Source organism: Drosophila guanche, unplaced genomic scaffold (genome assembly GCF_900245975.1).
Source record: "Drosophila guanche unplaced genomic scaffold, DGUA_6, whole genome shotgun sequence".
Taxonomy (NCBI): domain Eukaryota; kingdom Metazoa; phylum Arthropoda; class Insecta; order Diptera; family Drosophilidae; genus Drosophila; species Drosophila guanche.
In genome coordinates, this window is record NW_022995747.1 from 1,046,112 (window position 1) to 1,059,785 (window position 13,674).

Sequence of the window (13,674 nt, forward strand, 5' to 3'; positions counted from 1 at the left end):
CGAGCGATTGAATGGGTATAGAGCACAATAAAAGAGGCAGCGACACAGAACACAGAGAGCTGGGCACGGATTTGTGCGCACGATAGCGCAAAATGATGACAATAAATGGAAAAGTTTTTAATAAGCTAATAAAATGATTTATGCGGGTCGAGAAGTAAAAGCGCAGAGCTCAGCTGATTCCTAGAGCCAAGCAAAAGCAAACGCCAGCGGGTGATGACAATTTGATGAGCACGATTTTGGGCAAGACACTTCATTGATTGCTGGACCTGACACCACAACGAAAATACATAGGAACATGTGTAAATATTTAATTTATGAAATGCTGATGAGAAATGGAGGCAGGGGCAGGCAGTTCAAATGGTTACTCGATCCACACTCTGTTGGCAATTGTTATCAAGGCATTAGCATATCAGAATTACACATATTTAAGCATGAAACAAAACGGAAAACTATATCATAGACAAGGGCTAGGAAAAAGAAAAGAAACGACTATAAGTGTTCAAAAGTTTGTCATATCATTTTCGGCTCATTTCGATAATGGTTAAAGGAAAAGAATAAGCGAAAAAGCTAAAAAAAAAAACTTCTATAAATTATAGCAATTAGTAAGAATCAATGAATTGTCATAATGTTTAAATGTAAAAGTTGTAGCATTCCAGGAAGCTGTCTGAGTTTAGCGTAAATAGAGCAAATCGTAAGCTTCCTTCGAGTTTATAGGAAAACAAACTTCCCCCGATATCGAGTCCATAAGCGAACGAACGTGTAGTTGAAACTTTTTAAAGCCCGAAAACCTGTAGAACCACACACAGTAATGTGCTGCTATCCATAAGTATTTTATGAGCCTCAAGGAGAGCATTCGTTGTACATACAAAAATGCATAGATAAGCCCCCACATACATACATATACCATATACACATCATTGTAACTATCTACATATGTAAAAATGCTTAAAATATTTGTGATAAAGTAATAATGTTAATGATAAGAAATAAAACGTAAACATATTATGAAAGTGAATGCGATTTGAATTTTGCCGCCAATCGAGAGACCCTGAACAACTGACCGTGCGTTCGATTTCAATTGGATAAACGGCCGCTGGCTGCAACCTCAAAAACTGACTGACAGCAGCTACTTGCTATGAGAGAGCACCATGGACACCACTTATCGCACAATACTACCGATACTTTCGCTGAATACAATGGACCATCGATAAGCACAATCAAAAGTCGCGGGTATATATAAATCGACGTGAAACAGAGAAGTAAAGTCAATCTTACCTGAACACTGAACAACATGATTCCACCAAAATGTGAACATTAATATTTTCGTCAGTCCAACAATAAAAAATATATTAATAAACCAACGTACATATCGATAAATCAATATAAAATATCAACAAGTGTAAACAAATACATTTTGTTGCACAGACACACTCACAACACACATCTAAATTATTGAGTAATCTTTAAATAGCTCTTAAAAATGAATTAAGTGCATTTAAGTGACCACAAGAAGCTAGACCACTGCCCGATCGGATTCTCTTCTCACGCAATTCCCGGAACCAGCAATTATTGAACGCAGCGTCATATTGCATCAGAAATCGCTGGCCTTCCTGGGCCTATTACAACAATTGTGAAATGTAAGTGCATACGCCGTGCATTGACCTCCTTTTAATTCAAGTTTGGACCCACAACACGATGAAATTTGCGCACCAAAGATGTGCAGCAAACATGTGTACAGTTGTATCTACATATGCAACGCTAGAAATTAGCGCACGTATGCAATACGTTATTGTTGGACACGTACAACAGTAAAATTCCCCAAAACCAAAAACTCAAAAGCTTTCTCGCGAATTGCTTTTCATCCATTTCAAGATATAGCGCCATAACTGTTTGGCGTCGTTTGCTATCAGGTGCGTCGACGCATCGCAGCTGATTCGATCAAAACAAAACCGCCTTCAGGTTTGTGTAGAACCAGAAACCAGAGAGATGCCAAAAGCAAAGAAGAAGAAGGCAAAGTGCAAGACGACTTTTGTATGCGCTTCTTTAGAAAAAGGGCTTGACATAGGTGATAATCTACAAAATAAAAGAGAGTTTGACAAGTGCAAGAATGTGTTCTTAGATTTTTGCGTAAATGAACAGCTAAACAATTTACATGTCCCAAATGACGCAACTTAATTTGTCGCGCGAGCAACTGAATTCTGTAAAGCACATGCTCAGCTCGTGCAGGGTACCGTTAAAGCTTTCGGAACTTTTGTATTTGGTTGAATATGCCCATGTATGTATGCGTGTGTGTATACTCGTTCTAAGCGTGTGGTTGTAGCACAAAGCAGAGCAAGTTATAAACAAAATCGAAAGGCAGCCAAACACAAAAAGCACAAACTGGGAGCAGAGCAAGAGGCAGAGCTAGAGCCAGAAGCAGAAGCAGCAGAGATACTGAAAGAGATATACCCAAATAACAGATTGGACCGACCTGGTTGTGGGCATCGCGCAGCCAAAATCGATAATTTGTGCCAGGCGAGCAGACCCGCGCGCAAATAGGAGACCCCGTTTAAGTTTATAATTATTTGTGCCAGTGAACGTTGAGGGAACCATAATAATATCGCTTTAATTTGATTTCTTGGGTAAGCAGTTGGAGCTCCCAACCCATCGAATGTCATCCATTCCTCCCCATTGTGTGTATCTGCCCAAAGTCGGAGGGGGGCAAACATAAACAAGAGTTTCAAGGTCGCTGCAAGTCAAAGAGGAAAACGAAGAAAAACAGATATGATGTGCATACATATGCACATTCATACACACATACATGCAAATCCGCTTATGTACTCTCCTGTGTGTGCGTGTGCTCAATGTCGCAATTGGCCAAATCTCTTGTTAGATCGAAAATTGTTCCTTTGTTTCCATCAGCTAACAATAAAAAATCTGCTAATACTTGTAGCCACAATGGAGTCCTTCCTGAGTCTCTTTGATCCCAATCAGGACGATGGCTTCGAGGAGGAGCCCGAGATAAATGGCAACTCCAGCGGCGGGGGCAGCAGCAGCAGCGACTACGAGATGGACGCCAATGCCAATGAGTGCAGCCCATACAGCGCCACCGGCACCGCCACCACCACGGCCACGGGCAACTTGATCTTTGATTTCGAGCAGGGCATCCTGCCACCGGAGCCACAGCTGGGCAATGTGGAGTACAAGTTGAAGCTGGTGAGTCCTTCCAAGCAGCGCTTCGAGCATCTTGTCACACAGATGAAGTGGCGGCTGCGTGAGGGCAACGGCGAGGCCATTTACGAGATTGGTGTGTCCGATGCGGGCTACCTGCAGGGTCTCAGCGAGAAGGATATGAACGCCTCGCTGATGACGCTGAAGCAGATGGCCCACCATTTGGGAGCAAGCACCTCTGTGCTGCGACGCAAGACCATTGCTTCTCGACGGGCCGTGGCCGAGGTGCTGGTGCGGAAGATTCCCGACGATCAGCACAACATCGAGGTGCGGGTGGCAGTACTGGGAGGAGCTGATGCTGGCAAGTCCACGCTGCTGGGCGTGCTCACGCAAGACGAACTGGATAATGGACAAGGACGAGCACGGCTCAACATGTTCAGGCACATGCACGAGATACAGTCGGGTAAGCAAAGTGGAAAGTGAGTCCTGTTGGCCATTTATAAACTCCTCTGCCTCAACTGTAGGTCGCACATCCTGCATCTCCCACGAGACGCTAGGCTTCGATGCGCTGGGGAATGTGGTCAACTACAAGTACAATGAGATGATGACAGCCGAGGAGATCAGCGACCGCTCCAGCAAGCTAGTTACCTTCATGGATCTCGCCGGCCATCGACGCTACATGCGCACCACGGTCCAAGCGCTGAGCGGCTACTCGCCGCATTATGCCATGCTCGTGGTGTCGGCTGGCAGCGGCTGCAACGAGACTACCGAGGAGCACTTGGCCATTGTGCGTGCTTTGGACATGCCATTCTTCATACTCGTAACCAAAACAGACATTACGTCGCCGGACGCCACAGTGCAGGAGCTGCGCACACTTCTCACAAACATTGGCTGCCGCAAGGTGCCATTTGTGGTCACCAATACAGACGAGGCCATATCCGCGGGCTCGAATCAGGTGTCGGACAACATTGTGCCCATATTTTGTGTCTCGAATGTCACGGGAACCGGCTTGAATCTGGTCACCAAATTTCTCTATGTTCTCTCGCCGGGCATAAGCAATGCTGAGAAGGATCGCCTCGAGCAGGAGTCGTGCGAGTTTCAGGTCGATGAAATATTCCGGGTCACAGACGTGGGTCCCGTGGTGGGTGGTCTCCTGGTTCAAGGCGTGCTGACCGAGAATATGCCATTGAAAATTGGTCCGCTGCCAAACGGAAGCTTCCTTCCAGTCAGCGTCAATACCATCCATCGCAATAAGGCGCCATGTCGTGTGGTACGCGCTGGCCAGAGCGCCTCGCTGTCGTTCACCCTGGACCAAGAGCTGCCGAATCTGCGCAGCGGCATGGTGCTGCTGGGCGACAGTCCGGACGAGCCATATGGCACGTTCTTCTTTCAGGTTAGTCTTTGAGACACTTTTACTGGTAAACTTTATTCATTGATTCCCTTTTTAAGGCCAAGGTATCTGTGCTGTTCCATGCCACGGCCATCTATGTGGGCTTCCAGACCACCGTGCACATTGGCAGCATTCGCCAGACTGCCGTCATAAGGGGCATCATGGGTGGCGAGAAGCTGGGCACCAACGATTGTGCCTCCGTGATGTTTGAGTTTGTTGGCCATCCCGAGTACGTGCGGCCCGGCATGCGCATCCTGTTCCGCGAGGGCACCAGCAAGGGCATCGGCGTTGTCACGCAAGTATTCCCCGTCAACAAAACTGGCACAAAGTGAAAGGCTGGATAGACAGTCGATATTGATATTAAGATTATATATTTGACATATTTCAAACTCAGATGAAATGTAAATACTTAATTAGCGGTTTAGAGAGAAAGAGATTCGCGAAATCCAGGCAGATTAGATCTTCTGTACATTTAGTTTCGAGTTCTGTGATTTTTCGTTTAAGCTCGGATCAGTATATACTCCAGAATATGTACCAGTAGCTAGAGCAGCAGCAACAGGCAGCACCCAACAGGCTTCACAATTTGAAATTGTGTAAATCTAATCGTTAATTTCCACCCCAAATTAAAGACAACGACCAGAAGTTTGCTCAACAATGAATTTATTTAATAAATTAACTAACGCTCGGCTCATCCTCCTTACGGCTACGACTAGGGCTATCACTGCTGGTCGCTGGAACACTGGTCGGTCCCTCGATCTCCTCCGATTTGGCGGGCACTGTGGATGTGAACCTGAAAAGGACGGGCACCTCGCCTATGGAGGGATTGCCATTCGCTTCGAGCAGTCGTATCCATGAGAGTAGCGAGTCCTTGGTGGAGGTGCCAGTGGCGCAGATGGCAAAAATCGTGCCATCATCCTGCTGGTGTACCGATCGCAGCTTACCCAGCTGATTGTGGCGTCGCGGTGGTGGGCGACCGAAAAAGGGCACCTCAATGTTCGACACATCATCCTCGTCCAGCTGCCGTTCGTCCAGCTGGGCCAGGAACTCCGCATCAGCATCAGCGCGCAGGGTGAAGTAGTTTATCCGACGATTCCTTATCCATATGTGGAAGGGGCCTTCGATGTAGAGCGCCTTTTGCCGCGAATGTTCACGCAACAGCTTCGACTGCTCCGGGCTCATGCCGCTCACGATCCATGTCTCGTCCACGGCGTCGTTCAGCTCCTTCGTCTCGAATACGTTAATCTGCGACCGCAGATCCACAGTGCACATCCGCTCGACGGCCAGCTTGGCGATTTCCAGCGTGTCGTCGGGCACTGGGTTGGGCAGAGGCCAGGGGGAGAGGTTCTTGAACTTGGGCATCCAGTACATCATCCGCCAGTACTTGCGCAGTGGGTGCCCCTTGTTGCCGAACACATTCAGCAGCATGGCCTCCATCTCGTAGTCGGGCATGACGCCAAAGTCCTCCATCTGCTCCAGCAGGTCGATGATGCACTGCTGCTGCTTGGGATAGTGCATGAATTCGGCCTGGAACAGGTTCGTCGGTATGAACTTTCCCTTGGGCATCACATTGATCAGCGCCTTGTACACCTCTAGGTCGTTCTCCACGCCAAAGTCGGGCATGTGCTTCAGTGCCGCGTAGATGAACTCGACATGGTTGCGCCTGTGCACATCGCGCTCCCCGAAGATCTCCACCATGGTTAGGTACGTGTCCTTCGTCTTGTCCTGTGCCGTTGCAAACACATTCCGCACAGCTGGCAGGCTCTTGGAGCCACCTGTGCCGGCACGCTTTGCATTCGGATTCTGTTTTCCATCCCGATTCGCCTCGTCAGCTGAGTAATGTTTGTGGAGTGCAACGGGTACGCGCTGTGCGGCACAGAGCGACTGCCGGCTAGTGCTGCTGTGCATTCGCAGAAGGCACTGGGCTCGTCGCAGCATTTCTTATTTATAAAATTTAAATCTTAACTCTGGTAAATACGATTACAAAACATTGCAGAGCAGGTAGGGATGGTCCATGGTCGATAATTAACATCTGAAAAAACTATCGATGGTTTTAGCCATCGAAATAATAAATTTTTTCTAAGTTGTTCAATTAGTTTATATATTAAATTGTTTTTAAGTGCATACAGTATTGCTTTTAATTGATTTACTAGACTTTGTTATCCTACTTTGTCTCTCACACCATATATCGATAGATCGACCCTATCGCACAACTCTCAAACCATCGATTGGCTCTTACAGTCCTATCGCATCCTGCTTTTTTGTTGTTATTTCACAGTGTTTTTCTGCATTATCCTTGTTCGCATAATTTTTGGTTCCTTTTTTGTTTTAGTTAGTTCCAAGCCCCAAATTAGTTGCACGCTCGCCCGGCCACAATGTAATTCCGCACACCAAGCGCCAACAAGTGGATTTATGAGCCTGCATAGCGAAAAAAACCCAGGCAGTATCTATAACAAAACCAAAACAATAGCATTTGACCCTGCCCTGGTTTTCTGAGACACCGCAAGAAATACACATATGATGGAGTAGGACTAGGAGCAACAGCAACAGCAACTATGACAAGAAAATAAACAGAGATCGAAACAAATATTCAAACGATTGAAACGAACCGCGGCCTCGGCATGCTGTGCTTCGACTCGGAGAAGATGAACTGGTACTACCATGTCCTGGCCAGACGCCCGTACCTGGTTGTGGTCTCCATTGCAGTCTGTTGCGTGGCCTGCATAATAGTGGCGCTCATCCTCAACAAGCTGCCCGACTTCAGTGACCCCACCTTGGTACGTATCTGGGCTGCTGCTGGTCCACGCACATGTCTACGCATGCTCACTCCTCCCTACTCCTCATACTCCTTCTCCATACGCATTTCAGGGGTTCGAGACTAGAGGCACCAAAATCGGAAAGCGCCTGACGGCCTGGTACAATCTTCTGCAGGAGACCGACAGGCACGGGGTGCTCTTCTCGAATCCGTCGGTTATCTGGGAGAAGCGCAGAGTGGATGAGGGCTACGGCGTGTCCCAGCTGCATCCCAATCACAGGCGGCGCAAGAACCAGCGGAAACAAAAGAACAAGAACAAACGGCGAAAGGATCAGCAGCGCCACGAGCACTCGGAGATGGCCGAAAAGCTTATGCTGCTCAAGAAGCGCCTGAAGGGGACGAGTGCCCCAAAGAGTGAGAGTGACCGTGACACATGGATGGGCGACAGCGGCGTCTTTCGAGACTATGAGATAACCAACGACAGTGCCGCCTCCCCGCTGGAGTCGACGGGGCGCAGTGAGAAAATTCAGTACGGACACAATACGACTTCGGTGGATGAGGAAAAGCACCGGGAACGCGTACAAACCAAGAAGAGCACCTGGCGGCTGCTGAAGCAGGCCGCCACATTGCCCACCGACAGTTGGGCGGATGCACACCTGCGCCAGCCCATTGAGGGATTCTTCTGCGATGCGTCACCACGCAAGGAATATTCTCACTTTGTGGTGCAGCGCATTGGACCCAATGCCACCGATTCGCTGTTTGATTTGAACGGCCTATTGGCCATGTGCCAGCTGCAGGAGCAGATCAGAGACGTTCCCAGCTACAAGGCATACTGTGAGCCCGAGAAGCTGACTTCCGACTGCTGTCGGCCCTGGTCGCTGCCCAACTATGCCGCAATGCTGGCCAACAAAAGTTCCTGTTTCGACCTAACGACGGAGGATGTGAGCTCACTGCAGTCGCTGCTCGTGGGCTGCTTTGAGTACTTTCACGATTTAAAGTTGGATAACAACTGCAATGAGTACTCACGTTGCTATGCGCCAGAGCAATGCAAGCGCCACAATTTGGTCTACAATGTGCTCAATTTTCTCAGCGATTTTAGCTTCATCAAGCCAAACGTAAGCTTTGATACTTCTTGTGAATATTAAACCATATTTAATGAGAATATTTGTTGTAGAATTCGCACGTTTACTTGAAGTACGCCATGATCTTTGTTCCTGTGGCGCACTCGAACCGTGGGCTGCCACTCTTTCACGAATGGGAAGATGCGTAAGTATGGCTGATAGACTCCCTCCACTCAGTACTTCCTTTGGGTATAGCAATCGATTGGCCCCGATGGCATTATGCCATTCTTTGCCATGAACAGTGCTGGCACGCATATATCATCAAAGTACGTGGTCAGATTGTACTTTGTAAACAGTTTACGCATCACTTTGGCAAAGTTCTCCACTGAAAAGTCTTTTGGCTTTGGCTCCGCATAGATGGCATCCCGGAATTGCTCCGTTTCTTGTACGCGATTGTAATAGTTCCCGTAGGTAGTCCAATAATCCTTGTGCTTGCTGTCACGCTCCAGCTCCTCTTTGTCCTGGTTGCGACGTCGTTGGCTCAGCAGCGAAACGTACTCCTTGGGCGAGTAGTCGAACATGTACACAGTCTTTTGCAGGTCTTTCAGATATTGTTCGATCTGTTTGTACTGCACGGGCGGAGACAGAAAGAAGAGCTTGTAGATCTCCTCGTTGCACCACTTGTTGCGCCTCACAAACTGCTCGTACTCCTCGCGCCAGTCCATGGAGAGCGGCCAGCTCTTTGTCTTCATTTCCTGTCCATTCACCTTCAGGTTGTTCGCATAGTGGCCAGAGAGCAGCGAGGGGTCTTCCTGGGCTATCTTTTTGCAACGCAACGGACGACCGCCTCTATGATGATTCACGTAGTCCGTCTGTGTGGTGGTAAGACACTTGTGGCACTTGGGCAGCACATCCTCCAGGAATATCAGATCCATTTCCGCCAATTGAGCTTCCCTCGTCTTCGGCGCCATTTCACTGACTTATTTTAGATTTAGATTTTGTTTATTTGAAATGTTTAATGACTCTATTTTCAGAGAGCTACGCAACGAGCTGGTGGAAGTGATTGCCATGGACCTGGGCCTGGAGAATGAACTCTTCAATGAGCTGCTGCTGACGGACGTCTGGCTGGTGTCGCTGGGCGGACTCTTTGTGATGGCCAGCGTTTGGCTGTACACCGGTTCCGCCTTCATCACAGCCATGTCCTGCGTGGCCGTTTGTTTCTCGTTGGGACTGGCCTACTTTGTCTATGCCATAGTCCTGGAGTTTGCCTTCTTTCCCTACATGAACCTGCTGGCCGTGGTCGTGATCATTGGCATTGGGGCAGACGATGTGTTTTTGTTTTTAAAAATCTGGCAGTGTGTGTTGACCGAAAGATTTGGCTGCACGAACCGCTGCACACTGACCACCGCACAGTCGCAGAGTGCGCTGCCCACACCGCTGGAGCATGGCGAGCACACGGAGACGTTGGAGAACATTATGGCCCTGACAATGCGGCATGCGGCTGCCTCCATGTTTGTCACATCGCTGACCACAGCTGGCGCTTTTTATGCCTCCTACAGCAGCTCCATAACGGCCATCAAGTGCTTTGGGTAAGCTGTACGTCTTCGCTTTGCGTTCAACTAATTATCGGATATTTTTTAGGATATTTGCGGGCACGGTTGTGGTGACAAATTATCTGCTAATGATCACCTGGCTGCCCGCGACGGTGTCCATAATGGAACGCCTTTTTGCAAGCAGAATTTCCTGTCGCCAGCCACTACTTCAGAGGCTCATGCATTCCTGCAAAAAGTCAATTAACAGATTTTGTCAGGTGTTCGAGGAGTGCATAACGCAGAGCATCATGAACTATGCCTACATGTGGCTGTTGCTCTTCGGGGCTTTGGGCACATCGAGTGCCATCATTGTGTTCTGGTATCCAGGACTCCAGCTGCCAGAAAAATCTCACTTCCAGCTATTTGTGTCGCAGCATCCGTTCGAAGTTTACTCAAGTATTAAGCATCAGTTTTGGTTCGAGAAGCCGCTGCAGGTGTACGAGAACTTCAAGATGCACATGCACTTTGTGTGGGGTGTGCAGGCTGTGGACGACGGCGACTATACGAACCCCAAATCGTATGGCAGCCTCCACTATGACAATAATTTTAGTATATCCAGCAAGCCAGCGCAGCTCTGGGTCCTCGACTTTTGCCAGAGTGTGCGCCAGCAGCCGTTTTATCAAGAGACCTTTGGCATGTTGCTGCCAAATTGTTTTATCGAAAATCTCATCGATTTCATGAAGCGAAGGTGAGTGCACATTTGCATAATCAATGAACTAAATATTAATGGCACAGTTTGACCCCACAGATGCATCGATGACATGGACATCAGACGTAAGGATCGTTCGCCCTGCTGCGACGCTCAGTTTCCATACGAACCTCACATTTTTGACCTGTGCCTGCCCCAGAGCGTGGCCAATCTCTACGACACAACCATGTTCTTCCAGCCAGGTGTGGCGGGACCCAAGTTTGCATCGACCAATCCACTGGAAGAGGATGATTATTACGGCATCAGTGTAAATGATAGCTTGGAGTCAGCCGGCGCCAATGGGAGTGCCATATCGCTTTCAGTCAAGGCGCTGGTAATTGAATTCGAATCGAATGTCGCCTACAGCACTGTCTATGCCAACATCAAGGAGTTCTACGAGACCGTGGAGCATTGGTTTCAGCAGCAATTAGCCACAGCGCCCGTGGAATTGCGTGGCGGATGGTTCACCAGCGATCTAAAGTTCTACAATGTTCAGGACACGCTTTCGCATGACACAATCGTTGCGATTACATTGGCCATGGCCGCCTCGCTCCTTGTGCTGCTGTGCTTCACCCTCAACCTGCTCATCTCCATCTATGCCGTGCTCACCGTCTCCCTGAGCATTTTCAACACTGTGGCGGTGCTCATCCTGCTCGGCTGGCAGCTAAACATTCTCGAGAGTATCGCTGTCAGCACAGCCATTGGACTGGCAGTGGACTTTAGCCTGCACTACGGCATTCATTATCGAATGTCACCAATCAAAGAGCGGATTGCCGCCACACAGTTTGTGCTGTCGCGCATTATCGGACCGACGGTGATGGCTGCAACTACGACGGGTCTGGCTGGTGGCATTATGATGGCATCGAACATCCTCCCCTACATACAGATTGGTGTCTTCCTGCTGGTGGTCATGATCATCAGCTGGCTGTATGCCACCTTCTTCCTGATGAGCCTGCTCAGGGTGGCGGGACCGCAGCATGGTTTCCTGCAGCTAAAATGGCCAGTGTGGCGCAAGCATCACAATGCCAGCGGGAAGTTCTACGAGCGGTAAGCGGCCTCTATACTTTACCCTTTTAAACGGCTAAGAACACTCTTTTTTGTTGCAGTAAACCCAGCCAGGTGATTGCCAGTGAGCAGCTGTTGACGCCTACCAGCTCGGCCATTGTGGAGCTGGCCAATTCGGAGACTCACGAACTGGAATCGCTCAACTCCAACAGCCTGATCAAAACTATTTCGGGCACTGAAAGTGCACATGCGTTGGGCTCGCTGCCGAATGACTTTGAGCACTCATTCCAGACGCTGCGCGAGTGCAAATATCAAACGTATCCGTCTACATCAAATTGAGTTAGTTACTAAAGCCGGCCAACAAGGAAGGAGAAGGATAAGGAGTGGTTGAATCAAGCAACTGCATTTTTTAATACGGGCAGAGGGTCGCCCCAGCCACAGGAAACCCATTTAGATGCATATACATGTACATATATGTGCCAGCGCAGTTATATTTGTGGATATATACTCCTAGATGTATGTGTACTTGGTAGGTTTAAGCGAAATAGTTGTAAACTTTTGTTTAGTGGCCTCAAATGTACGAGCATTACGCTTGTACCTGGGCAAATATGAGTGTATAGCTCCACATTTGATGTTCCCCCCCCCCAGCCATGAGGTGAAGCCATTGGCGGTGGTAATAGTGTGTCCAGTGTCGGAAATACTCATCGTACGATAACGATACTATTACTTCTTGTCCATTGCTGCTGTATGTATGTACTTAACGGTAATCAAACACAAATATTTATACTCGCAAACTTTTATTAGATGTTAATGGGCGCCAGCATATACAGTAGTTACTTTCTATGCTAGTTATACGATTATATATACAGTATTTGTATGTATGTATGTATGCAGTATTTGTTGTCTATCCTAGTTGTATGCGTTTAAAGACAAACACATATACACATGCAAACATACACAAACGCACTCACAATTGTAATAACTATGTAACTGTGATACAGAAAATGAGAAACCTAAAGTAATTTTGGTGTTTATACAGACAAAGAGTTGTACTTAGTGTATACCACCCCCTCCTAACCATGACGTATTGTAATTAACTACAACTAAAAGGCTCTGTACTTCCTTCAGTGAACTAACGTGTTGAAGTGATTTAATAAATGTTAATTGTAAACAAAAACAAGAAGAGACATGTGGGACGCTCCTTACGCGTCACAACTTTTATACGCGGCACTCAGTACTACATCTGCACCTTAGCGTGTTTTGTCAAATTTTACATTTTTTCTTTATCTGTCATCTAAATCTGCAACGCTTCTCACACCAACACGCTCCTTTAGTTCGCCCCCCCTTCATAGAACCACACACTGAAGAGTACCGGAAGAGGCAGAGGAACGCGAAAGGCAGAGGCCGCACACTGCAGAAGCAGAGTGTGAATGAGATAATGTGAAAAAAAAACAAATATAAGCTGCGGGACGGGATGGGTTTAGCCAAGGCTGTGACGGAGGCAGAGGAACGACAGACTGACATGCCACGCAACTAGAATGCAGACCATTACGCTTTGAAATCGCGTCACCCACGAGACCTGAGTACGTTATCGCAGAGCCAGCAAGGGATGCTCGGAACACACAAATACGTATTTCATTATTTCTATTATTTATATTAAATATATAAATAAAATATAAATAAAAATTATTTTCTCAAAACAAATAGCAATGGGACCAGTGTGCCGAAAAAGTGCTTAAAGCAATGCTTAAAGCGTGATCGAAAACAGTCGAATGGAGAGAGGAGAGAAGAACAAGTGCAGCGACAGCTAAACGGAGAGCGCGCGCTACTGCACAGAAAGTATTGAGAGCGAGAGAGGGAGAACAGTTACTCGAGCTAGAGAGTGAGACAGAAGCGCAACTACAAGAGAGAGCGGCTAATAGTGAGGGCGTACTTACAAAAAGAAAAAGCACACGCGTTTATTCAAAATAGAAAGGAAAATACGGAGCGCAAAACAAAAACACATCTGTGAGCCACTGCAAATTATTTTCTTCATT

At 47.7% G+C, this 13,674-nt stretch overlaps 4 protein-coding genes across 5 annotated transcripts; 2 read left to right on the forward strand and 2 right to left on the reverse strand.

The window, feature by feature from the left end:
* Positions 1-1,370: 1,370 nt before the first annotated feature.
* LOC117582960 (GTP-binding protein 2) lies at positions 1,371-5,195 on the forward strand. 2 transcript variants are annotated; one of them, XM_034271071.1, is made up of 4 exons: positions 1,371-1,637; positions 2,933-3,613; positions 3,675-4,543; positions 4,600-5,195. In XM_034271071.1, exons 2-4 carry the CDS (start codon positions 2,938-2,940, stop codon positions 4,870-4,872), a joined length of 1,818 nt encoding a protein of 605 aa, XP_034126962.1. In that variant the 5' UTR covers positions 1,371-1,637; positions 2,933-2,937; the 3' UTR covers positions 4,873-5,195. The 2 variants fall into 2 exon arrangements, with proteins under 2 accessions (XP_034126962.1, XP_034126963.1); XM_034271072.1 differs by lacking the exon at positions 1,371-1,637 and adding an exon at positions 2,361-2,621.
* Positions 5,184-6,553, reverse strand: LOC117582961 (evolutionarily conserved signaling intermediate in Toll pathway, mitochondrial). Its single transcript, XM_034271073.1, has one exon. The coding sequence runs from the start codon at positions 6,473-6,475 to the stop codon at positions 5,213-5,215; it is 1,263 nt and encodes a 420-aa protein (XP_034126964.1). The 5' UTR covers positions 6,476-6,553; the 3' UTR covers positions 5,184-5,212.
* Positions 6,554-7,158: 605 nt separating this feature from the next.
* Positions 7,159-12,806, forward strand: LOC117583740 (protein dispatched). Its single transcript, XM_034272256.1, has 7 exons — positions 7,159-7,314; positions 7,406-8,407; positions 8,467-8,558; positions 9,388-9,942; positions 9,995-10,633; positions 10,694-11,680; positions 11,740-12,806. The coding sequence occupies exons 1-7, from the start codon at positions 7,159-7,161 to the stop codon at positions 11,975-11,977; spliced, it is 3,669 nt and encodes a 1,222-aa protein (XP_034128147.1). The 3' UTR covers positions 11,978-12,806.
* On the reverse strand, positions 8,442-9,384 carry LOC117583747. Its single transcript, XM_034272265.1, has one exon. It carries the CDS (start codon positions 9,322-9,324, stop codon positions 8,587-8,589), a length of 738 nt encoding a protein of 245 aa, XP_034128156.1. The 5' UTR covers positions 9,325-9,384; the 3' UTR covers positions 8,442-8,586.
* Positions 12,807-13,674: the final 868 nt, after the last annotated feature.